The following is a 25,600-nucleotide window of genomic DNA, read 5'->3' on the forward strand; positions in this document are numbered from 1 at the left end:
CCTGCGCTCCCTGCACTGAGGCGCGCGGCTCTGCGCCCTACCGAGTGCACTTCATTCACACTGACGGGGGTTTGGGGCGGAGCCGCTCGGCCAGCAGGCTGTATAAAGAGGCGGAGCGGGGTTTGGGGCGGGGCCGGTCGGTCAGCAGGCTGTATAAAGGGGCGGAGCGGCTCGCGGCGCAGAGAGAAGATGGCGCTCAACAGGAACCATTCTCCTCAGGGAGGGGCTCTGATCAACAACACCGAGAGGTCAGAGGGGCTCGGATCTGCTCGCTTCTCTAACACTCCGCTCTCTCTAAACTCGGGAGATTATTATACAGCAGTTATTTCATGTTTAGTTCGCTGCGTCAGGTCGCAGCACTTCCGGTTTCTACAGCGCACTTATTTAGCACACATGCTAACCGGCAGGGTTTATTTCTAAACTTCCGAGTTTCAGTGTGTTGTGTGTGAATATGTCAGGAATGCTTTTATTTGGATCTGATTTTAGTTATGGATTTATTTTGCAAATAAATCCCGGCTAGCTAGCTGTCAAGATAAAGCTAGCTGGCTAACTGACTAGCCAAGCTGACTAGCATAACAACACAACACTTCACCTGTCTGTCTGTCTGTCACACCCACATGGGGTCTGTCTGTCTGTCTGATCTTATTTCATCACTAACCTGAACAGAAATACTCCAGTATCTTCTAATCTAATCCAGATCACTCTAAACAAGCTCCAGTCCCATTAATAATTACAGAAGTTGTTGAAAACTGATGCTGGAACGCGTTCCTTCAGTGTCTCTGCTCCACTGAGCTGCTGTCTGAGTGCAGATGCAGGTCCATGAGGTGCAGAAGGTCTCATTTTAGTGATTCCCACAGCCCTAAACAGGGTGACTCGCTGAGGAACATCATCTCCTCTTCATGATATGGACAACCCTGATCTGAAAATCCAGCATGGCTGCTCCATGCATCAGCACTGAAGAAAGTTCTCCAGCTGTCGTTCCAGCTTCAAACAGGGGTTTCCCGACATACCTACCAGCTGGGGAACATGTTGGAGAGTCGTCTCCAGTAGACCAACAGGTCTGGATGGCGCAGGGCTGCGTGCTCCTTCTGGTTGAGCAAATTCGCCTACACCTGGTGAATAAGATCTCCTGGAAGGTGACGCCAACTGTAGGGTTGTGGACATGATCGGAGATCCTGGGCTCCTGTGTGCTGGAGAGGGTGTGGTGTGGATCGTGTAGTGCAGTTCTTCAGCAGAGAGGCCACAATTATGAAACGATTAAGATGTTGCTAACGTATGGAATCTGAGGCAAAATGTACTGAAAGCCATATTTAAAGATCACCTCAATTACAGTGACGTTGCTTCAGAGAAGTCTTGGTTTGTATTTTAAGAAATTAGTTGTGTTTTTCTGACAATTCCATTACTGACTTTTCTTTCCTCTGAAAAGATGTTGTGTTCAGAGTTAAACAGAAAAATGGGCTTTTTTTTTTTGTGTGTGTGTGAGAAGATACCCCATATAGTGTGAAATTTTTATTTAATACCATTATCTTGAGTACTGCAACTAAAGTTACCACATTTTGCTGTGAATGTGATTGTTAGCGAAGACCTGCCCTGTTGTAGAATGTCTATGGAATACAGTGTAGAACCTGTATGAGGACAGTGGGTGTGTGCCATTCTTGACCGCTGTGCAGTGGAGTCGTAAGGCATCTCCTTCCCTCCACGAGCCTGTGGTGGTGCCTTGAGCAAGCACTAGCAAGCCCTCTCTCCTCTGATCAGGGTTACAGCTGAAGACTGGACTTGGCAGACTGCGTGGAGGAGACCACATAGCGGTTCACTGGGCAGGAAGGTGGACCCAGCCAAGCGTTTGTGGAGCGCGATCAGGGCACTGTGCAAAACTGAGAGAACACTGCTGTCCATCCACTGCATCTCGACCTAGCTCCACCTGTACTGATTGTCTTGCCCCAGACCCAGTTAGGTCAGGATGAGAGAGTGAGGCTGATGACTTCAAATTCAAGTTTGGGTCTGATGAGCGAATGGGTGGGGTGGTGGGAGTGCTCTGCTGGATAGGTTGGGCAGGGCTGCACTGGTCGCCAGGGGGCTGGCTCGCTACAGTGTGGACATAGCTGCCCTCATTGAAACGTATCTAGCGATCAAGGGCCAGGTCATGGAATGTGCTGGTGGTTCTACCTTCTTCTGGAGTGGTTGTAGGAACACTGAATGGTGAGAGGCAGGTATTGGATTTGCTGTAAAGTCCCACCTCACCCAGAAACTTGCTAAACTTCAAGAGGGCATCAACTATCACCTGATGACACTTCAGCTCCTGCTTGGAGGCAAGAAGAATGCAATGTTGATTCGTGCTTATGCTCCCACAATAGATGAAATGCATTGCTGAGGCTCAGGAGAAACGAGCTGTGTGGAAGGCTCAAACTATCGCTTCCCCCACTACACCATCAACCGTATATACATGACGTGGGCATACCTTCAAAGCCCAGGTCGGCTTCATCAGTCACCTCCGGACCCACAACCACCACCCACCAAACTGAAGTCATAGTTGTCTTTGACCCTGAAGGATGAACATCATCGTTGTGTCTAAAGCGTCGTATCGATTCTCCCCTCTGATGTACAGTGTTGAAACAGAACTCCTTCCCTCTGGGGATAAAGTCTAATTAACTAACGAACATCTACAGGTGTCTGAGTTTAGTCAGAGACCATCACTGCGTTAACACCACATGTAAAATCGGATCAGATGAGGCGCGTGTGCTATATTTTTGTAAAAATTGGGTCACTAGATCATTTAATGTCTTCGTTAGCTGAGTGGGTTGTTTAGTGTTTTTAAGTGATTCGTGAAGGAGGTGGTGGTTGGTTGTTGTTGTTTGTTCTATGCTGTGGGTTAGCTGGAGGAAGTAGCAGTGTAACTCTGAGTTCTGAGATCAGGAGGTTTTGTAAATCCACCAGCATGTGTGTTTTCAGGAAGTGTGTGTGTGAGAATTTCCAGACCACTGAAATAATGTGTGTAATCTCCCCACATGCATGCGCACACGGCTGTGTTTTTCTGCGACGCTCCAACACCTCCCCCTCTCTGTGTGTGGAGGTCCTGCTGTATGGTGTCCTCCACCCTGCTGTAACGGATCAGCGCTCCCTCAGCCTCATCACTTATTCAGTGTGGCGCGAGAGCAGAGAAGTGAGGACTCTCTCAGCTCAGGTTCTCGCCAGGTCCTAATCGATGACTTCATGGGGAGCTGAGAATTTCAGATTTCACCACCTCCTGTTTACACACTCTGGAACTTCTGCATCATCTGTTCACTTCCCTAGAAAGGACACCAGGGTGTTGGACTGGAGGGTGGAACCCTCAACTCTGAGAACCCCTGACTGACTGACCTTTGACCCTAAGAAACCCTGACCTCTTGTGTGTAACCCTAAAGCCTGCTTAAACACGGACATCTGACCCAAATGAGCCGTAACATAACTCTGTTCTTGGCTTTAAAGCCGTAGTTGATTTTGACCTTCACTGTGAATTTAAAGCCTGATTTGACCTTTGACCTGACTGTGTTTCAGCGTGCTAAGAGACTGTAAGACTGTGGAGCTGTCCTTCAGTGATGTCACACAGAAGAGTGACCTGTTCAAGGGGACCAAGAAGGGCAGTGTGTACCTCACGCCTTACAGGGTAACGTACACACACGCACGGTTTATACTTCTGTCTTAATGCATGTTTTCACTGGCGTGTCGCAGCCCAGAGAGGAGGCTCATGGGTAAATGTAACACAGTCCTCCTACAAACTCCCTGTACATTGTGTATATATTTGATACTGCGTACCAGGCGAATGCTGATTGGTTGGCTGGAAGGCATGTCTAAACCGCATGCACACAGTTTGTTCAGGTGTTGACGTATTTTAATACTGTTCAAAGTTTAAATTGATAATCTTGCGGAGTGTGTTCTGTAGACGAGCTTGTGCTCTGAGCCTGCTTCCTGAAAGTGCTACCGGGCGAGGTTCGTTTTGCCTGGAAACACTCGGGTGTTTTTCATTAGTGTACAATCACTTGTAACTATGAATCGTTTTCGACAAGCTTTGATACGAAAAGCTCATTCTAATAGGGGGCGGGTCCTCTTTTACTGAGCCGCCATGTTGTGCTGTGCCGGTAGCCCAGAAAGGACAAATCAAACACTGGCTCTAGAGTGTGTGTTGCATTTTTACAAGCAACAGTTGAATCCAGCACCAAAAGGAAGGTGAGGAATATCGGCGCCATTTTAAGAGACTGACGGCGTTCAGTAAATCTGTAGGTTTGCTAATAATAAAGAAGTTTGGTCCTGATACTCATGTTGCTGTTGGAGTTGGTTACTCCCTGCACCAGTGTTTTTGCTTGTGTAGAATATCCACCTGTTTTGATATTGTAATGGTACGGTCCAGGTAGGTTTTGTATTAACGGAAAGATGTTCAGTTTAGGACTTGCAGGTTTTTTCTGACTGAAATTCTACCGAACTGTCGCCGTCACTGCTGGAATAGTAAACGGGTGGGGGTGTCGTGGCTCGGGTGGATGGGGCGCCGTGCTGTGAATCCGGGGACCCGGGTTCGATTCCGACCCGGGGTCATTTCCCGATCCCTCCCCGTCTCTCTCTCCCGCTCGTTTCCTGTCTCTGCACTGTCCTATCCAATAGAGGTGAAAAAAGCCCAAAAAATATCTTAAAAAAAAAAAAAAGGAATAGTAAACGGGTTTTTGGTTCAATGCTGTTTAGTTGGTTGCAGTGTGAAATCTCACCACTAGAGGTCTCTAAATCCTACAGAGTGCACCTTTTAATAAACCTGTCTCTACGATAACTCCCACTGAACAGCGGGTTTCCCCGTGATTAGTGATCTGATCACATCACTACTGTACAGTGGATTTATTTACAGAACGTTAGTCAGGATATTGTTTTAAACAGCTAGTTTAACTCTGCAGGATCTCACTTTCTTCTAACACTCCCAATAGGGCTAAAAAAAAAAGCCTCGTCAGTCAGAAATGGATAAAATTGTGGATGTAAACGCGAGTTTTATCAAAGTGCTTCGATACCAAATCCACTGTCTGCTGAAGACGAGTCCAGTGTTTCAGAAACACTTTCAGTCAGAATTCACTTAATCCTGAACCACATGAGGCTTCTCTTCTCAGCACTTGACACGCTCGAGTTTGTTTTGTGGTCTGTTTATTATTCTGACACTGAAACAGACCCTGCATTGTTTGTGTTTGGGCTCTTGTGCTGTAGTTTAGTAAATCCTGGTGTGGTTGGTGTGACGTTCCTTCTGAAGGATGGGTTTATATTCAGTGCAGTGATGTGGACTGATGGCTCCTGTGTGTTTAAGTTACTGAACTCTAAACTGTGTGTGTGAGCAGATGGTGTTTGTGAGCAGTAATATGAAGGATAAGTTCTGCTCCTTCATGTTCCCGTATTACCTGATGAAGAACTGCAGCATTGAACAGCCTGTGTTTTCTGCCAACTTCATCCAGGGCATCATCAAAGCAGAACCTGGTGGTAAGTGTGTGTGTGTGGGGGGAGATATTGCAGTTCTGTAGGATGTATATAATTTTTTTTTTTTTTTTAATGTACAAGAGGGTCATTCTATGAAATGGGTGCCTTTTCCACTTTGCAATTTTCATCAAGGGCAAACTTTAAAAAAAGACCTCCACATTATGAAAGACGTCATTAAACCTACCAAAAAAAATCCCATTATTTTCCCACCTCATGCATTAAATCCTACTTAATAATATCCTTTTCATTAAGACCTGGGAGTGATTGTTGGATATTATCTGGACTCTGAGGAGGGGTGTCGAGAGCCTTCATCCTATCCTTCGCCTCCTTTTGTTCTGTCCCTCCGTAGCTGATGTTTGCCTCCCTCACGAAGATCATTAATTGGCTTCTTCCTCCCTTCTGCAGAACGTCTCCATCTCTGCTGCTCTCACACTAAGTACTTTTGCGTCCTCTCAGGATCGGCGTCCTGGTGGGGACGGTATCGCCACGCTCTTTCAGCAGCACTTAGTGGAGCCGTGATCTGACCATTCTGAAATGTCATTTTATTCTTGGTTGTCAGTCAGTGATTGGCTGTGGGACACGGAGTGTGTGAGGGAGAAGGGGACGAAGTGAATGAGTGACAGTAAATTATTCTGAGTGAGTGGATTAGAGAGAGATGAGGGTGACTGAAGGAAAAGCACAGAGTGGGTGGGTGAGAGAGACACAAGTGAGTGACCTCATGAGTGTGTGGATGAGAAGATGGAGAGAGGTGGGAGAGATGGAGAATGAGTGAGTGCGTGCATGAGGATGACTGGGAGACAAATCAAAGGTTAACAGAAAATAGTGGTTTTCCTCCATCAAAAACATTAACACGCCCTTGACCTTTCCTACTCTCGGCAGACGTTATACCTTTATACATTTAGGCTCCAATTTAATCCATTTTCAAATTTAAATGGCAACAAGAGCCACCCTGTCTCACCCTTTACCACCCTGTCGCACCACAAAGTGTGACGTGTTGTGGGTTTTTTTTTCTTTTTTTTAAATTTTACCCTAAAATGGCCACAGCTCAGAATGTGGTCAACTCGCTGAGCTAGCGTATAGCCTTATTCAGTTTAAAATAACTAACTTTTAATTAAAAAAATAATTAAGTTTCTCTATCTTGTGCATGATGGGGTGATGAGGTTAAGCTTGATGGATCCTACCTAACATACAATAACAGCAAATAAAGAAGTGTTTCCAGGCAAAACAAACCTCGCCCAGTAGCACTTATGATGAATATGAAGGAAGATCTCATCTCCTCTCATTATCTGTAGCTGCTTTATCCTGTTCTACAGGGTCGCGGGTGAGCTGGATCCTATCCCAGCTGACTACGGGCGAAAGGCGGGGTACACCCTGGACAAGTCGCCAGGTCATCACAGGGCTGACACATAGACACAGACAACCATTCACACTCACATTCACACCTACGGTCAATTTAGAGTCACCAGTTAACCTAACCTGCATGTCTTTGGACTGTGGGGGAAACCGGAGCACCCGGAGGAAACCCACACGGACACGGGGAGAACATGCAAACTCCACACAGAAAGGCCCTCGCCGGCCACGGGGCTCGAACCCGGACCTTCTTGCTGTGAGGCGACAGCGCTAACCACTACACCACCGTGCCGCCATGAAGGAAGATATCGTGAAAAAAAAATCGGTCCCCTATGGGTCCATGTGGCTCCTGCTTATAAATAAAAGTTTTCTGATCCCATGTCCATACAGTAAATATGGCATATATATATTTTGCACTGAGGCAGTAGCCACAAAAATGAAGCGTAATCCAATTTAAGCAATTTTTAAAAATCATAGAAGTAAAATATACCAAGTGTCTGTACTTTTATTATTCTACTCTTACCTCTTATGGTTTTCCAAACTGAAACCTCTGAATTGAGGCTGACAGACACATGCTGTCGCCATGACCCAAACTCTTATTTCCCGGAAATGGCCCGGCGGTAGAGCTCAGTGGGGAAAATAAACACCACTTCCTTGATATTGAATCAGTAGCCTCTGTGAACCACGAGGTGGATTTCATTTATATCTTTATCTGCCAATTATCTTCCGATACGACAAAGTTTCTAACGAGTTTTCTCTTATTTCGTTTCTAGTTCTGAAGTTTATTAAGAAATAGACCGGGTAATCGAACTTGATCAGAATAAGTGCTGATTGGTTACAAATGTTGTGTCCTAAGTCACACTCGTTCACTACGCCCTACTCACTATTATAGGGAGTTACTATATAGTGAGCTCCTTGATTAAACGATAACTTGTTCTTTGCTGCTGCACTGCTTTTCGTGATGCATTGTGAGATACTTTGAGTGCACTATGTAGGGTGTAATGATGCTCACTATACATTTGGACAGCGCTACAAAATGGCGACCTGACTGTATAGTCCACTATGTAGGGAGTGATTTGGGACATGGGAACTCTCGCTATTGTGACACTCATTCTTACAACACGATATGAACAGTTGATCTCGTGATGTCATTCTGTTGATGCGCAATTGTTACATTCTTGCCATACATTTGGAGCTTTAGCCACAAAAACCTCAACCGGATGACCCCCCAAAATGTTGGAGGTTCTACGTGAGACCAACGCCCATCTGTCCTGAAACTTTCATGAAGATTGATCCAGCCGCTTTCCCATAATATCGTTTACAAAAAAAGAAGCCTGACTGAAAACACTACCTCGCCCCCGGTGGACTCTGTCCCAGGGCGAGGCGGTAATGTCAAATAACGTGGGAACTTGCCTGCTTTTGAACTTGGCTCCTGCCAGGGTTCAAATGATGTCACTTCCTCTTTGTGATGTCATTTAAAGCAACAGTGCATTTATTTAATAGGCAGAAAATGTAAGCGTGATGGGGTGGCAAGTCAAACTGAGGGACACGCGTCACTTTCTTTTTATAAAAATTAGTTTTTATTAGTGATGCAGTGCTTGCAATTTAACATTAACTTTTAATCCTGAAAATAAGTTTGATACAAACACAATTTTATGTTGGATGCAAATTCCATGCAGGCTGTTGCGGACCTGGCAAAATCAGCCATGTCCTTTATTAAAAAGGTCTTAAGTATATGTTCTTTTAGAATATCATTCTTGTATTATGTAATTAACAACACTTCAATTGACAGCTTTGAACTTTTGAAACACCATTTTCGCTCCTTTTTATGCCTTATGCAGCTCATCAAATATTGTGGACTCAAATGGCACCCATTCCATAGAATGACCTGATATGCCCCTCTCTCTCTCTCTCTCTCTCTCAGGTGGTTGGGAAGGTCAGGCTAACTTTAAGTTGTCCTTCCCTAATGGAGGAGCCATTGAGCTTGGACAGCACCTCTTTAAACTGGCCTCCAATGGTGAGTGCTGTGTGCATGGGATGGGTGGGGTGGAGAGGTGCACGCGTGTGTGTGTTTTAGTAACCGTGTGTGTTGTGTGTTTCAGCATCTCGTGCCCCCCCACAGAGTGGAGCGAATGCTTTTGCCCCTGCAGGCTACATGAACGGTTATGCAAGTCCAGCAATGCCTCAACCCTACTACAACCCTTACCCTTACCCACCTGCAGCTCCAGGTACTGCTCCAGGGTGACCACAGAGAGGCTCCGTACGGAGCACTGACACTAGATCCTGACCGCTGGGTCACTCGGTACTGTCTACTGTGAGACTTGATGGTGATCCCTAGGAGACTCCACACTGACTCTATCACAACTGCTGTTAGATTTCATGAGACTTGATGGTGACCATTCTGCTGTTCCTTTGGAGATGGTGTAATGTGCTCTGTGTGTGTGTGTGTTCGTTCCACAGTTCCACCCTACATGGCTCCACCTCCTCCATACCCTGGACCTCCTCAGAACTGGAACCCTCCTCCAGGTATCTCACGCACATGCATGCCTACTGTGATGTGACTTGTTTACCATTTATTGTTGAAACGTTACATGACACACTAACGATCTTTACACAGCAGATACAACATGAAACTGTGTAACTCTCATAGAGTACGCACACGGAGTGTGATGTGAAGCATTTTTTTTTCTTAATATTGATTTAAACCCTTTCTCGTTGTATTTTGTGCTTGTTTCGCACTGAGCCGGTCCGTAATGTCCTGAGGGAACGAGCGAGTCATCTCGCAGCGATGAAGACTATAATTATGGTCATGTGCTGAAGAAAGAGGAAGTTTTGGGTACAGAGGACAACATGGAGAATTTTATAATCTCATTAGAGTTGAAGAGGAGACGGGATGCTGGACAGCAAGAAATGGCGCAGCCTTCATGGTGTTGTGAAATAATGTGGAACTTTATTCCTATTTTTAATCGAGTGTGGTCTTTCAGTCGGATAAATCCACCTTTTGTGCGGGGGGGGGGCTTTTGACTCATGTATTTGTGACAAAAACAACAGTTTGGGAAAAAAAAAATCAATGTGCTTAATTAATGGCACAAAAAGCAGCCCGAGTGTGTAAAGGCCTTAACGTTATTTATTTTTCTCTCTCAGTTGTTCCTGGTAACACTAAAGCGGCCGAGGCAGCTGGCAGCGCTTACTACAATCCCACCAACCCGCACAACGTCTACATGCCGATGGTACATACATCCCATCATACACAGTCTAATAGTACATCACCTAGAAGCGTTAGTGTTGCCATGACAACTTTAGGTACACACACCACCGCTAACTTTGACCTCTCTGTCTCTCTCAGGATCAGCCTCCTCCGTACTATCCTCCTCAGAACCAGCCTGATAAGAAAAACAACTAAAGCCCCACCCCTTCCTGTGAAGTCACATGACTGCATGGTTATGACATCACAGATTTTTCTCAGATTTGGCTCGTACTGGATATTAGAACCCGAGCAAACCGTATTATACATACCTGTATATCTCATTTTCCTCTGTGTGAGTGATGGATGGATGGAATGTGTGTTGTTTATAATCGAAGTTTTTCTAATTCAGCTTTTCTGCACCTTCTCACTTTTAATCAAATGTTTATTAGTTAACGAGCATATAAAATCATTAAATGCTTCTCGGCTGCTGTTAGATTCGCTGCTTTGTGACGTTTTCATGGCGGTTTGTGTAGCAAAACAATAGCACAATCAGTAACTTTAATATTCCTAGTAAATTTGTGTTTTTCCTCTGAGAGAACACACCTGTACGCTTTCCTTTGTTCATAATGACTTTCTCAGATTTGCAGCTACTGGATTAAAATTACTGATGAATCAATAACTCAATAAATATCTTAGATTCCGAAGTGTTCTGGCTGTTTTGTTACATGATGCTGCTGGAGGAAGGACGGCCAGTCTAACCACATACACTAATGAAGATGAATTGTAAATCGGACAAATCAATTGATCCAATTTATATAAAACACTTCGACACACAAAACACTGTTTCCTGTTGAGTAAGTTTGAGAATGAAAAATTGTTTGACATGTTCCTGCTGTTTTCTGCTTAGCAGTGTGGAACTAAGACATTTAAACATCACTCCTTGTATGTGTTTTAAATTTGTAATATGATAATACATGACCTATTTTTCATTATAGGCATAATCAGCATTTCTACAAAACCAAAAATAGCCACGTTAATTTAGAACAAGTTATTTATTAGTGTATATAATCCTACGTGAACAGAGAAACTAGAAAATGAAAGAACTGATTCATCACATCAGTTATGAAAGTTTATCCACTAAGGTTAAATTTTTTTTTTTTTTTTTGTAAATTATTCCATGAAATTGAGTCATACATGAGCTGATAGCCAACAAGGCGCGTAGCTATAATCCATGTACAATGAGCGAGTGGAATAACTTTTATTCTATCCATAGTCACTGGATTTTGAGAAATGGACTATATTTCTTGCAAATTCTACAAATAAAAACTTTCTACAAAACCTCAACAAAATTTCTGCTCGGGCGGACTTAACCTATGTCGGGGTTTTTTGTAGAAAGTGGCATCTTGCTGTCGTGCCGAAGTATAAAATAGCTTTTGATGTTTAATTCTTCCTTAGACATTTCAGTTCTGAAATTTTCAAACTTTTTTTGAGCTTTTGAACCAGTCTTAAAAAAATAAACGTGTTTTAATGCAAAGACGAAGAATGTAAACAAACCAGCAGAATGACTAGCAATTTGGGAAAAATGCTATAATTCTTGGGGGGGAAAAAAATGTTCTTACCATCAAGTACTTAAATTTTTTTTTAACTTTCTTTAAAAGCAGATAGGCAGAACCTTTCTTTTTAAATAAATTTGAGTGGATAGTATCCCCATCCTTGACTCTTGTATGCTGCATAAATGGGAATAAAAAAAAAAATATTTTTGAGAGTTAAAATCGACCGCAAAGTTGTGATTGGCACTGCCCCGCTGAGCCAGCCAGCCCTGAGTGCGTGACGTCACAGCAGGAACCGGTTTTAAGGCCGAGGCCTTTTACAGCTATAGACCAAAGTCATATAAATAAAAAATTATGGTGAAAGTAAGAAATAGCGTTACCGACTCGCTCAACTAAGACTGATTTGACTTCATTGATTGTGGGTTGACTCTCATTAAAACAGGATGGGTGCTATAACTTTTATGCAATGTACATGCATGCATTTTCACTGATAAAACGTAAAAGGCTCATTAAATAATCAGATGAACTGAGACAATCACATTCTGAAGCAAATTAAATAATCTCATACTGCTAACTTAAACACAATACAAGTTACATGGATTAATCTAAATGCAGGTAAACAACGTGGGTTTTTTTTTTTTTTAATCCAAATGAGTCGGAGCTTACCCGTCTGCGTTCTCGCTTCTTGAAGGCTGATCGTTTTTGAAACAATCTGACTTTCAGTTGTTCGTTCTGTTCATTCACTTCTTCCACGGAAGGGCGAGATGGCAGCAATATCCAGCACGGAAATTAGACGGCTGCTCCACTCATTCTCCATTTTCTACATACTGAGTACTCTGCCATTACTGCTCGGCTCAGGCAATTACTAAAACCTGGGACGGGACATCACCGGTTTTAGCAACAACTGCGGGGAGGTCATGTTCCGTCCCGGGTTTTACCAACAACCTTCAGCTCACTCTGGGAGGACTGGTGCAACTGAACTTGCTTTCCTTTTAAAATAAAATAAATTTCTTGTAGTTTTCTTTAATTGTTGGTACTACACCCTCTTTCAATATGGACTTGTAGCCAACGCTCCTCAACAGATCAGAGGTCTCGTACGAGTCTTCAGTAAAATGTTCAGAGCAGAGGAGAGACCACTTCGTAGGCGCCCAATGTGCCCATGAACTTCTCGCAAAACATGTCCAAATCTTTGCAGTTTGAACATTCTTGGGCCATGAATGCAATGTAAATCCACCTTCTGTCGTGTTGCTGGCGGGTGCAGCAACACATCTACGTGGCATGGTGATAAATTAGCTCAAAATGGAGGATCGGAGTTGCCGTCAGCTGTGTTTTAGTATAGTGGAAATGGCGACAAGACCGATAGACTTCCTGCGGTGATGTCACGGACGTCAAGGTCATTCACTCAGACCGCTACCTATATAAATCACTTTTATCATAAAAATGACTATATTAGATTTGTTAACGCTTAAAACTATTCCTGCGCCATTCTTGAGGTCTCAAGGCATTTATAAACGAAAGTGAGGCCATGGTTCTGCGTATATGCTTTAAATATCTTTTGGGGTTTTCAAGTTTTTATTTCATCCTTGGCTGGTTCAGCAACTCACTCCATTTTGTTTCTCTCTCTGAGCTGATATCCTAGTAGTAGAGTAGCCAATCAGAGCACATGGTTGCTCATATCCAGTGAATGTGGATAGAATATTAGTGATTAAATGCAGTTTCTGCAAACTCTGAGGGAAACCTTGGTGCTCATTTATAAACTGTGGGAAGTGTGAAAGTGAATGCTTGCTGAGGCTCCGCTCACACTGTAGCTTGTGATGAGTTTGTGAATACTTGGTGATGAAAATGTGGTAGCATCGCCACCAATCGTGATACACGGCGAATTTTCTCTGAGCTTCATGAATTGTTTGTTGGTGTGTCTCTGCCTCATGAGTGGCCAAAAACTTCGATGTATATTATGAAACTTGATGTTTTCATTGGAAAACTAAGCAGGGAATACTCGCAGGTGGGCTTGGGAATACTTCCTGAAGCTCAGGGAAACATCGCCACCAAAACATTTTCATCAATAACCCACTGCGAGCTGTAGCCTAAGATTCATCTGTTTTAATTCACACTAGAAGTCAACAAACGTTTTATTTGAAGATGAATGTTTACAAATTGGCGCACACACACACACAACACGAACATAATACATTTATAGGAAGTCTGAGTGCCAGTCCTCCACCTGGTCTCCGTTCTTTACTCAGTCCCTCACTCCTCCCAGCCTTTACCACCAGGCTGTGTGGGTAAGCGCAATCCCACGAGGTGGGCCACTTCCTCTGGGGGGCGCTCTCCTTTCCCATGGTACTGATTATGCAGCTCCCGATGACGCCGTGTTGACTCTAATAGACACAGGTATGTGTGGGACGCATGGACTGCCTCTCTCTGAGCACGGCAGTGACGCTCACTGGTCACCTATACATGCACACACACATGGAACATTACACCACAGGCCACATGGACGTCTACTGTGGAACACATTTCATATGAACAGGTAGCGATTTAAGACTTAGCCTTAATGATAATGCTAGTTTCCGCTGCCAAGATTGTTTTCAGTGGAATTTGTTCATCTGTCTGTATGCCTGTAAGCGGGATTACGAAAAACCTACCGGCCTGATTTCCATGAAACTTGGAGGAATGGTGTCACATGGGCCGAGGAAGAACCCATTAAATTATAGAGCAGATCCGAGTCACCAGATGGATCCCCAAATGTATTATTACTTTCGCTAAGATTTGCAAGATACAGCATTTGGCCTTGCCGGAAGTCTGCACTCAAATCCAGATGATGCAGAAGTTCAATTGCAAAAAAAAAAAACAAAGCCAATGTAGAAATAAGATGACCCCATATCACAATCCACATTCACTGGTACCAGTATATCCAGACAAAATGGTTGCAGTTACAGATTTGCACATCAATGAAAAGTCGACTTGTCCTTGGTGAAGGTCTGTGCTCCCAGAGGGCCCGTCTAGTTTTATATGCTTCACAGGGACTCCGTTATAAAACAAGTTCTGTATTACAAAACATTTTAGGATAAATACGGAGGTGATTATCGAGAAATAGTCTGAATCTCTTGAGCGACTCAGCAAAATGGCAGCCAATCACTGTCACCGTAAGTGAGGAAGAATTACAAATGAAAGAAAATGCTGTTCCTAAAAGCACCAAAGATGCTGTGACGTTTGGTCTAAAGCTATTCAAAGGTCAGGTGGGATTGTGATTTAGTTTATCAGTTTCAAAACAAAATATTTTATGTGACTCGGCAGAGATAAGTGACAAGTCTGCACTGTACCTTTATTACATTTACATGAAGATTTTGAAGTTTGAAATAATGAACTTTTTTTTTAATAAGTCACCAGTGTATTTAAACCAAGAAGATTATCCGCCTCAGGCTCGGTGAATATCAGGAAATAAGAACCTTGACTTCATCTCAGGTATTTTTCATCAATATTCACTTCACCTTCAGTAAATAATTGGTAACTAGAGCGGCGGCTACAATTATCGACACCTTAACGATCTTTTGGCCACTGGAAAAGTAGAAGAGACTGTCAATATGCAAATTGTACATTAATAATTACTCAAACTTCCACTGGGAAAAAAAATGAGTTGATTCCCGATTACTTACCGTACCAGATCACGTGACACCGTTCCACAATTATCGACATCCAGATGATCATCTCATCTCATCTCATTATCTGTAGCCGCTTTATCCTTCTACAGGGTCGCAGGCAAGCTGGAGCCTATCCCAGCTGACTACGGGCGAAAGGCGGGGTTCACCCTGGACAAGTCGCCAGGTCATCACAGGGCTGACACATAGACACAGACAACCATTCACACTCACATTCACACCTACGGTCAATTTAGAGCCACCAATTAACCTAACCTGCATGTCTTTGGACTGTGGGGGAAACCGGAGCACCCGGAGGAAACCCACGCGGACACGGGGAGAACATGCAAACTCCACACAGAAAGGCCCTCGCCGGCCCCGGGGCTCGAACCCAGGACCTTCTTGCTGTGAGGCGACAGCGCTAACCACTACACCACCGTGCCGCCCCCAGATGATCATTTATTTTAAAAAAATATATAAAATGTCTTACTGATATTATAATATGTGGTAGATATTTACAACAAACCGCAAAAAAAAAAAAAATCTGAATGGATAGAAAAATCTGAATATTTCAAGCATGTAAATTTTTTGCTAGGAATTTAATTCTGATCTAATTCTATTTATTGCAATCGGAGTCCAAATACTCTATAAACATTCCATTCTGTTATGAATCAGAAAAAATCCATTTTTAAAGTACTTCATCAATGTTGCACAAAATTGATCCATAACAGTTGTAAATGTCCCTTAATTCCACAGGGTGTCGATAATGGTGGACACCGGTGAAAGTAATCACGATTATCGACACCTCGCACGACTTCTCGAACGCGCGTTTAGATGCAAAATGGCGACTGCCAAATGAAAGAGTAAGAAACAAAGTAGGTTTTGACAAGATCATGAAGTATTGGTGAATTTGATCAGTAAAATCATGTCCATGATCTTTCCACCATGATTACCTGCGATGATAATGTCCCGAGTTTCCTCAAATTGCTGATCATGCTAAAAAAAATTCCATCTCGGGTAACGAGCTGCATCATCAGACGACAAGATCAAAGGGGGAGGGGCCTTCCGGTTGATTAATTAACCAAAAATTGTTGGAACTGAAACTCAACTTTGTAAAAATGTTTTTTATTGGTAAATCTGAAAAGGTGTCGATAATTATGGACTGTTGATAACTGTCGCCGCTGCTCTATAATCCAACACTTCAAATCTGATTTGTAACTAATGTGAAAGTTAAAATAAGTCACCACGTTGGATTAGTCAGTTAACTAAAATAGTGAGGAAGTAAACATCTCAGACACTACGTGGGAGAGAAATAACTCCAAATCGGATAAATAGTGAACTAAATGGAGTGTATACTCTGTAGTGTACTCCACACACACAACTACAATTCAGTCATAAAAACAAGTTTTGTACTTCTCTGTACTAGCACTAGATATTCCAACTCAACTGGCGCTCACGACAATCCTTCACCAATACCCCTGACGTCCCCATTATGTAATGGACCTTAAAGCGGAACTGAAGGCAAATTTTATCATCAAAATTCTATTTCTCATTTTATTAAATATGAGTGCATTTTTGATGGCTATTTTGTCGCTGCTATAGCAAGTTATGAGTGTTTGAAATCTGCCCTGTAATATATCAGTCCATATGTCAAAGCAATGGCCGTAAATGAGATTCGCTGAGACCTGTGCGAGACATTGTAGGACGGAAGTAAAACGTACAGCGGAAATCAAAGTCACCAACTGTGTCTGAAATCGCTCACTCGTTCACTACGCCCTATATAGGGAGTTACTATATAGAGGACTATACAGTGGGCTCATTGGTAAAATGTAAAAACTCTTTCGGACACTAGTCCGTCGCGCTGGTATTTACGTCATTACTGTCGCACAATTAAAACGTGCAAGATCAGCCGGCTGGTGGGTTTCAAAATAATAAATACATGCGTGTGTTTGTGATAAATCCATATTATACTGAGCGCATTTCACACGTTAATCAATACAAAGTACCTGCAGCTTTCAGTTCTTTAAATCAAGGCTGAACACTTTCTTCTTTGCCCTTTATTAAATCACATTTGAGACTTTTAATTTGATTTATTTCAGTGCGACCGCAATGCATGAGGCGATATATTGCTTTGGTTAGTGACCATCGTTATACACTACTCCTCACTAAGGTTTTGGACAGCACTACAAAATGGCATCCTCGCTATACAGTGCCCTATTGAGGTATTTCACTCACGTGACCAAGTCACGTGATGCCGCCATTTTGGACGGCACGCTTAAGTCCTTCAGTGCAAGGCAGTATGAGATGGTGGAGACCTTTGCACATTTTAACAAGAAAGTAAGCTGTGATTTGTGTTAAATTGGATCTGTCTTTTATCACAAACACTGTACCCAGCCTTGGTATGGAGCCAAGGTTGTCGACAGAAGTCAACAGTTTGATGAAGGATGACCCCAGCAGTTTGAAACGGTACAAGGTAGGCTATGTTCACAACACTGTCTTGTTACTCGGGGGATCCGAGATCCCCTGAAACAGACATGAGATCCTTTGAAAACATGATTTGGGAAATGTTGGGGGGTCTCTAAAATATTGGCGAAATGATGTTTATTGACATAGCAATCGTGTGTAACGGGAAGCATTTGCATATCCGAAGTGTTGTGTTTACATGACAACGACTGCTGCTGCCAGGTTGGTTGTTGAGTAGCCTGACTGGTTTTTTTTTTCTTGCGTGTGGTATCATTGTTGACGCGAGGTTGTTTTTTGAACATGCCAATGCGGACACGATTTCCCCTGATGAGTTATGACTTCAGACGCGATGCGTGTGTGGAGTCCGCGTGATATGTGCGTAAGATAGGCTTCTCATGTGTTTGGAGATCCGTGCTCTTTTTATTTTCTTTTTTTTCCCTCTTTCTTTCTTTTTACATAATTTCCCTGTTTCTTTCTGTCCCGTTTCTTTCTAGCCTCTGTTATTGCGTTTTATGTCTGATGTCACTTTATCTACTTGTTTTGTAATGACTTGATACTTTCAATATAAAAAAAAAAAAAAGATCCGCGCTCTGAGACAAGCGCAAGTTGGCTCCCAATCCTGTCTCTTCATAGCTGCAATCCATTTGACCCTCTTGTCTGGGTCAGTAGGAAACCGGTAAAAGGAGCGTCCTGCACGCTGTCCCTGTCTGTTGTGGCAGCCCACAGCACAACAAGCAAACACCATGGTTATTTATAGAGTGCTAACTGACAAAATCTATTCTAGGTGTCTGTAACACGTTTTTTTTCAAGCCGGTTCGCCCTCTCTGTCTGCAGCGTTAGTATGTAGCTTGACGTCCAAAATAGCGGACACCGGGGCGTCACGTGACCCTGTAACGTCAGGTGAAATACCTCAATATAGAGCGATTTCAGACACGGGTTGTCAAAAGACGCACGCGCCCTCTTTCGAATGCTGATGTAATCAAGCCGGAAGTTTTGTTTGTTTTGATAGCAATCAGGAAAGTTTGAAAAAAGTAGACAGTAATCGTCATTTAAACTCATTTTTGTGCAATATTTTGTTTGGAAAAGAGTTTTCAAAATGGCGGCACTGACACCTGGCTGACACTTCACGTTTCAAAGTCTCACACAAGCCTTGTGAAGATCGTGCGGATAACGCCTGCCGTGGACCAAACGAACAAAATTTGGACGGCATGGTGGTGTAGTGGTCATCACTGTCGCCTCACAGCAAGAAGGTCCGGGTTCGAGCCCCGTGGCCGGCGAGGGCCTTTCTGTGTGGAGTTTGCATGTTCTCCCCGTGTCTGTGTGGGTTTCCTCCGGGTGCTCTGGTTTCCCCCACAGTCCAAAGACATGCAGTAGGTTAACATGGGGCGGCCTTGGGCTGAGGTGCCCTTGAGCAAGGTACTTAAAGTGCATATCCTGGACCAATTTTTTTTTTTTTAATATATGAAAGTATGTCCCTTTACACACTCATCCAGAAGGGTAATTTTGCACAAGGCCATCTGTCTACAGCAGAAAAAAATAAAATATCTGGAAAAATCCCAAGGAAGTCTGGAGCCAGATTCGTGACGTTACCTGCGGAAGCGCCAGCAGGCTGCGTGAGCTTTGCACGGTTTCAGTGCACAGCCTGTGTAGACCAAGCGCTCCCATTTCTCTCTCATGGCCCAGTCTTTTGGGAAACGATGAGTACTAATCCCATCATGATTGGTGTTGCTACACCATCCTACGATACATCTGTTAACCATTTTAATAATTACATGATAACGTTGAAGAAATTTGCAGAAAACCACCAGGTCGTTTTCTCATAAACAAACCAGTGCTGACGTAGGATTCAGAGGGACGCGTCCCGCACGCGACATCATGAAAATCAATGTTTGGTGGGAAATCCAAATGCCAAGTTTTTTCAGAGGTGGACCAATTCGCCTCAAACGGCTTGATTTCAACTGAATTTTTCTGGTATTGCACAAGGTAAAATATTGCAGAGCATGCAGAATGTGACAGATATTTGACCAAAGTTTAATATAAAATAGGAGAATTACATTTATCTTGCTCCTGAATTTACCCGTGATATGCACTTTAACCCCTGACTGCTCCCCGGGCGCTGTGGTGTGGCTGCCCACTGCTCTGGGTGTGTGCGCGTCTTCGCTGCTTCAGATAGGTTAAATGCAGAGGATGAATCTCACTGTGTTTGAAGTGTGCATGTGACTAATAAAGGCTTCTTCTTCTTAAATTCAATGTGGCTAAAAACCGAATAGGCCGATAAGTATAATATTTAATTGCAATTAATTGCTGAGTCACGATATAAGATTACTAAAACTGAAAACACGTTAATTAAGAAATAAAGAAAGTTTAAAACTGACTTCAGTTCTGCTTTAATGGGAACAGGTTTAATGGGAACAGGTTTAATGGTTCCATTAGGATTTCCTTTGATCCCTGAAGGTTCCCATTACGATCAACGCCACCAGAAACCATTCGAGCCTTCAGGGGTGGATTACTGACATCAGAATACAATAATAAGGAACAACATTCGATTAAACCACCAGGAGCACATTAATACGGAGCCGTAGAGGGGACATGGTGAATAAAAAAATAACAAAGCGTGGGAACGACTTATAAGGCGTGTGCACGAGATATTAATGCGCGCGCACGAGTTATAACCCGTGCGCACGCTTTGCGTTAAGGCGTGCGCTCGGGTAGTTAAAAGTGAGGGGACGAGTTACAAATCGTTCCCTCGCTTTCATTAAGGCGTGTGCACGAGATATTAAATCGTTCCCTCGCTTTCATTAAGGCGTGAGCACGAGATATTAATACGTGCGCTCGAGTTATAAAGGCGTGCGCACGGGTTATTAAAAAGTGAGGGAACGTCTTAAAACGCGTTCCCTCGGTTTATATCCAAGGCGTGGGAATGACATCCTATGTCGTTCCCTCGACTTATTAAAATATTCCCACAATGTCCTTGTTTTCGTTGATCTCGTTGCCTACACACACACACACACACACGTACACACAGGCTGTAGGTCACCATGGTAGCTCCGGAAATACTAGACGCTATTTTATTATATTTTAATACTGGACTCAGATACACAGAAATCCTCGATGCACTTGCATCCCAATATGGCTTTATTATCAGAGGTGTCAAGTAACGAAGTACAAATACTTCGTTACTTTACTTAAGTAGAAATTTTGATACTTTCTACTTTACTGGAGTAATAATTTTCAACCTACTTTTTATCTCTACTCGTTACATTTTCAAGCATTTACTTTTACTTCGTTACGTTTATAATAGTCTCGTTACTTGCATTTCATTGCGCCAATCTTTATATTACTTCTATTACTTTGTCCACCTAATAAACTGCCACTCAGGGCGCTCCAAGCACACAGCAATCAGAGCTCTGACTTCAACACCGTTAGTAAATTGCGGGCTCTCGTTCGTTTGTCAGGAGTGGAATCCCCCCCCCCCCCCCCGAACCATGCGGCATTCTCTTTTCTGAGTCAGGTTAAGTTTACAAACGCAGTTATGGTATCTTGGTGGGGGTTAGTGAGTAAAGTGACAGGTCTTAGCTTAGTAAACGTTATATTAGCTTGTAGTGTGTCGGCATTCCAGCGGCCGCCCTTTCTCTCCTCGCCTGTGTTCAGCCTCGCATTGCTGGAACACAAACATTCTGTTGACTTCTCTCGGTGAGCCAGTAACTAGTAGGGATGAGAAAGTGTTTTTCTTGCATTTTAACTGGAACCTGCTGCCTCTACTGCACGTCCCATATGAAAAAGAAAAAAACTGTAATTTTACAGTAGTGTTAGTGTAGTATTCATTCATTCATTCATTCATTCATAGCATTCAAATACTGTATTATTACTGCCGTTTAGACAGTGAATGCAATGCAACTTTGGACACAAAATGATTGCCAGCATACTGCAAAAATATTGCGTTATACAATATTTTGGACATTACAATGCTGCAATCTTTTCAAATAAATCGTATTACTTTAGTTGTTTTTTTCCATCTGTGTGGATCAGTAGGATGGGGTGATGTGGTCGAGACATGTTTGTGTGTGTGTGTGTGTGTGTGTGTTTTAATATATACATTTTCAATAAAAATGTATTGATAACTTACTTCTGAGGTATGAAGTTTTACACCATTACAACACTTACAGACAACAAGTCATTATTACTTGTGCTCCATGAAACACATTTTAATGGGTCAGGAGAATGGACTGTATGTGGACTTCTAGGCTGCGCCTTTGTCCTTAATAGCATTTTTTCCTCTTTCATTACTTTTACTTTTGTACTTTAAAGTAGTTTAGAAATCAGTATACGTTTTACTTTTACTTGAGTAAAAAGCTTCAGTTGATACTTTTACTTCATGAAAAGTATTTCTAAACCATAGTATCTATACTTCTATTTGAGTAATAAATGGTAATACTTTTGACACCTCTGTTTATTATAAGTCTGAGACACCTCAAGAGAGTTCTGAGAGAGAATGGGCTTCGCCGTCGTAGTTTTTCTGACCTAGGAACGACTATAGATTTCATCATCAGCCAACTAAATAGCCCAGGTCGCCTCCACGGGTACCGCTGGATGCACGCAAAGTGCCTGGAACATGGTATTCAGGAAAAAACAGAGGATGTACGGATTATCCTTCAACTACTGGACCCAGAGAGTGTTGCGCTACGCCGTCGTCGTACACTTCAGCGCAGACAGTACTTTTCCAAAGGACCCAATTTCATTTGGCATGTCGATTCTTATGACAAACTAAAACCGTTCGGAATCTGCATAAACGGATGCATAGACGGGTTTTCCCGTAGGATCGTCTGGCTGAAAGCCGCACACACAAGTAGTAACCCGCGAGTGATTGGCAGTTACTATGTGGATGCAGTGGAGAGGTTAGGTGGATGCCCGAGAATCGTACGAACTGATTTTGGAACGGAGAATGTGACTGTGCGAGACATCCAGAAGTTCTTCAGCTCTCCGAAGAACTCGATCCAGTATTCAGCCCATTGTCTACGCAACTGGCCCCACCAAGATTCAATACGCTGATTTGCAGTGCTGGCCCCGGAGATGTAGCTTCGGTCCCCTGCCCTGTCGTCTTCTCCGTCACGCCTGAAGAACTTCTGGATGTCTCGCACAGTCACATTCTCAGTTCCAAAATCAGTTCGTGCGATTCTCGGGCATCCACCTAACCTCTCCACTGCATCCACATAGTAACTGCCAATCACTCGCGGGTTACTACTTGTGTGTGCGGCTTTCAGCCAGACGATCCTACGGGAAAACCCGTCTATGCATCCGTTTATGCAGATTCCGAACGGTTTTAGTTTGTCATAAGAATCGACATGCCAAATGAAATTGGGTCCTTTGGAAAAGTACTGTCTGCGCTGAAGTGTACGACGACGGCGTAGCGCAACACTCTCTGGGTCCAGCAGTTGAAGGATAATCCGTACATCCTCTGTTTTTTCCTGAATGCCATGTTCCAGGCACTTTGCGTGCATCCAGCGGTACCCGTGGAGGCGACCTGGGCTATCTATAGTCGTTCCTAGGTCAGAAAAACTACGACGGCGAAGCCCATTCTCTCTCAGAACTCTCTTGAGGTGTCTCAGACTTATAATAAAGCCATATTGGGATGCAAGTGCATCGAGGATTTCTGTGTATCTGAGTCCAGTATTAAAATATAATAAAATAGCGTCTAGTATTTCCGGAGCTACCATGGTGACCTACAGCCTGTGTGTACGTGTGTGTGTGTGTGTGTAGGCAACGAGATCAACGAAAACAAGGACATTGTGGGAATATTTTAATAAGTCGAGGGAACGACATAGGATATCATTCCCACGCCTTGGATATAAACCGAGGGAACGCGTTTTAAGACGTTCCCTCACTTTTTAATAACCCGTGCGCACGCCTTTATAACTCGAGCGCACGTATTAATATCTCGTGCTCACGCCTTAATGAAAGCGAGGGAACGATTTAATATCTCGTGCACACGCCTTAATGAAAGCGAGGGAACGATTTGTAACTCGTCCCCTCACTTTTAACTACCCGAGCGCACGCCTTAACGCAAAGCGTGCGCACGGGTTATAACTCGTGCGCGCGCATTAATATCTCGTGCACACGCCTTATAAGTCGTTCCCACGCTTTGTTCTTTTTTTATTCACCATGTCCCCTCTACGGCTCCGTACATTAACTCATGAGGAGAGACTTTTTAATGGTTTCAGATGATTTACTCCAGCAGGGATTCATCAAACCCTCTGTGAGAAAACACTGCAGTGGCGCCGTATTATTATTATTTTAATACAGTATTATACATATCTCGTGTTTTGGGATGGAGCCTGTTTTTAAATCCCAAACCTGTGTAAAACCCTGTGGTAATAAACTCTTTACACATTATTTAGCAGCGCATGAGGCCGGTTTAGCTTGTTAGCCGATTAGCATTTATTTTACCTCAGCGCGTCCAGGCGCGAGGCAGTGAGAGAGCGCGCGCATGCGCCGTTGCTATGACAGATTAAACACTGCCCGGCGCGCGCTGTGCTGGAGAGGCTAGACAAGTCCAAGGCGGTCATTAGCATTAGCTAACAGATACAGCTCATAAACTCGAACACAGGCAGGTATTTCGAATCCGAAATTAAAATATTTTACAGTAAATTAGTTTATTTAATTAATAGTTCCACATAAAGCGAGCAGTGGCGGTGAGTTTAGCGAGTTTCTCCTCAGACTCATGAAGGTCAGCAGCGAAACAAACAGTAATAACACATTTACCTCAGCTTTAAACTGCCTCAGAGCTTACCTGGTTTTTCCGGAAGTGTTCCACCATATAACTGAACGCCATTGTGTCCTTATACTCCGGGCCTTTTAAATATCTGAGCTCTTTTAAAATGCCCCGATATATCCGAAGTGTTGGGCTGAGGGCGGCCATGTTGGATCAGACAGCTGGAGGAATCGTGTTTCTTCTCCTTCTGCAGTAAATCAGACCAGAAACTGTTTTGAGTGATTAAAAGTTCCCTCTCCGCTTTAATGTGCTGAACAGACCCAAACAGCGCAGTGCTGTGGAAAACAGGCCGGAATGCTGAGAATTCTGCAATAATGGATTAAACACTTGGGGATTGTAATCGATTACCGAACACATCGATGTGTTCCTCCATGAAGCCGCCACAGGTCTAGCGCCCCTGCTGGCTGGCTGGAGTACAGGTTTTAGCTCCATGTGTTTCAGTGACGAGCTGTTTTCCAGGTCACTTTTCTCTCCCAAACTCTCCTTCCAGAGTGTCTGAACAGTTAGATTACAGTTGATATCTGACAAATTTTTAATTTTCCCCCAAGAAATTAGCTTTTAAAACATTATTTTACTATATCATAAAGGGCAGGACGGCACAGTGGTGTAGTGGTTAGCGCTGTCACCTCACAGCAAGAAGGTCCAGGTTCGAGCCCTGTGGCCGGCGAGGGCCTTTCTGTGTGGAGTTTTCACGTTCTCCCCGTGTCCGCGTGGGTTTCCTCCGGGTGCTCCGGTTTCCCCCACAGTCCAAAGACATGGAGGTTAGGTTAACCGGTGACTCTAAATTGACCGTAGGTGTGAATGTGAGTGTGAATGGTTGTCTGTGTCTATGTGTCAGCCCTGTGATGACCTGGCGACTTGTCCAGGGTGTACCCCGCCTTTCGCCCGTAGTCAGCTGGGATAGGCTCCAGCTTGCCTGCGACCCTGTAGAAGGATAAAGCGGCTAGAGGTAATGAGATGAGATCATAAAGGGCGGCATGGTGTTACAGTGATTATCAACTGTCTTCTCACAGCAAGAAAGTTCCAGGTTCGAACCTCACAGCCTTTCTGGGTGGAGTTTGCATGTTCTCATGTCTGCATGGGTTTCCTCCCACAGTTCAAAGACATGCAGATTACGCAAACAATACCCAATCAATGGGGTTACACAAGCCAGTGCATACCTAGC

At 43.6% G+C, this 25,600-nt stretch overlaps 2 protein-coding genes across 2 annotated transcripts; one reads left to right on the plus strand and one right to left on the minus strand.

Moving 5' to 3' along the window:
* Nucleotides 1–137: 137 nt before the first annotated feature.
* Nucleotides 138–10,719, plus strand: wbp2nl (WBP2 N-terminal like). The gene is made up of 8 exons (XM_060904182.1): nucleotides 138–248; nucleotides 3,535–3,643; nucleotides 5,343–5,481; nucleotides 8,753–8,845; nucleotides 8,931–9,056; nucleotides 9,289–9,354; nucleotides 9,973–10,058; nucleotides 10,175–10,719. The coding sequence occupies exons 1-8, from the start codon at nucleotides 190–192 to the stop codon at nucleotides 10,229–10,231; spliced, it is 735 nt and encodes a 244-aa protein (XP_060760165.1). The 5' UTR covers nucleotides 138–189; the 3' UTR covers nucleotides 10,232–10,719.
* A 2,931-nt stretch (nucleotides 10,720–13,650) lies between these two features.
* On the minus strand, nucleotides 13,651–24,785 carry fmc1 (formation of mitochondrial complex V assembly factor 1 homolog). The gene is made up of 2 exons (XM_060904185.1): nucleotides 24,454–24,785; nucleotides 13,651–14,016 (listed from the first exon to the last, which is right to left on the minus strand). The coding sequence occupies exons 1-2, from the start codon at nucleotides 24,580–24,582 to the stop codon at nucleotides 13,813–13,815; spliced, it is 333 nt and encodes a 110-aa protein (XP_060760168.1). The 5' UTR covers nucleotides 24,583–24,785; the 3' UTR covers nucleotides 13,651–13,812.
* Between the last annotated feature and the right edge of the window lie 815 nt (nucleotides 24,786–25,600).

This window comes from Neoarius graeffei, chromosome 22, assembly GCF_027579695.1.
Source record: "Neoarius graeffei isolate fNeoGra1 chromosome 22, fNeoGra1.pri, whole genome shotgun sequence".
NCBI lineage: Eukaryota > Metazoa > Chordata > Actinopteri > Siluriformes > Ariidae > Neoarius > Neoarius graeffei.

What these genes read in the sequence shown, in the direction of transcription:
- wbp2nl (XM_060904182.1), top strand. Translation starts at nt 190, where the DNA reads ATGGCGCTCAACAGGAACCATTCTCCTCAGGGAGGGGCTCTGATCAAC. An exon ending in CATCAAAGCAGAACCTGGTG is followed by an intron (nt 5,482 to 8,752) that starts GTAAGTGTGTGT and finishes TCTCTCTCTCAG; the next exon opens with GTGGTTGGGAAGGTCAGGCT. An exon ending in ACAACGTCTACATGCCGATG is followed by an intron (nt 10,059 to 10,174) that starts GTACATACATCC and finishes TGTCTCTCTCAG; the next exon opens with GATCAGCCTCCTCCGTACTA.
- fmc1 (XM_060904185.1), bottom strand. Translation starts at nt 24,582, where the DNA reads ATGGCCGCCCTCAGCCCAACACTTCGGATATATCGGGGCATTTTAAAA. An exon ending in AACACTTCCGGAAAAACCAG is followed by an intron (nt 14,017 to 24,453) that starts GTAAGCTCTGAG and finishes GTGCATGTATAG; the next exon opens with GTGACCAGTGAGCGTCACTG.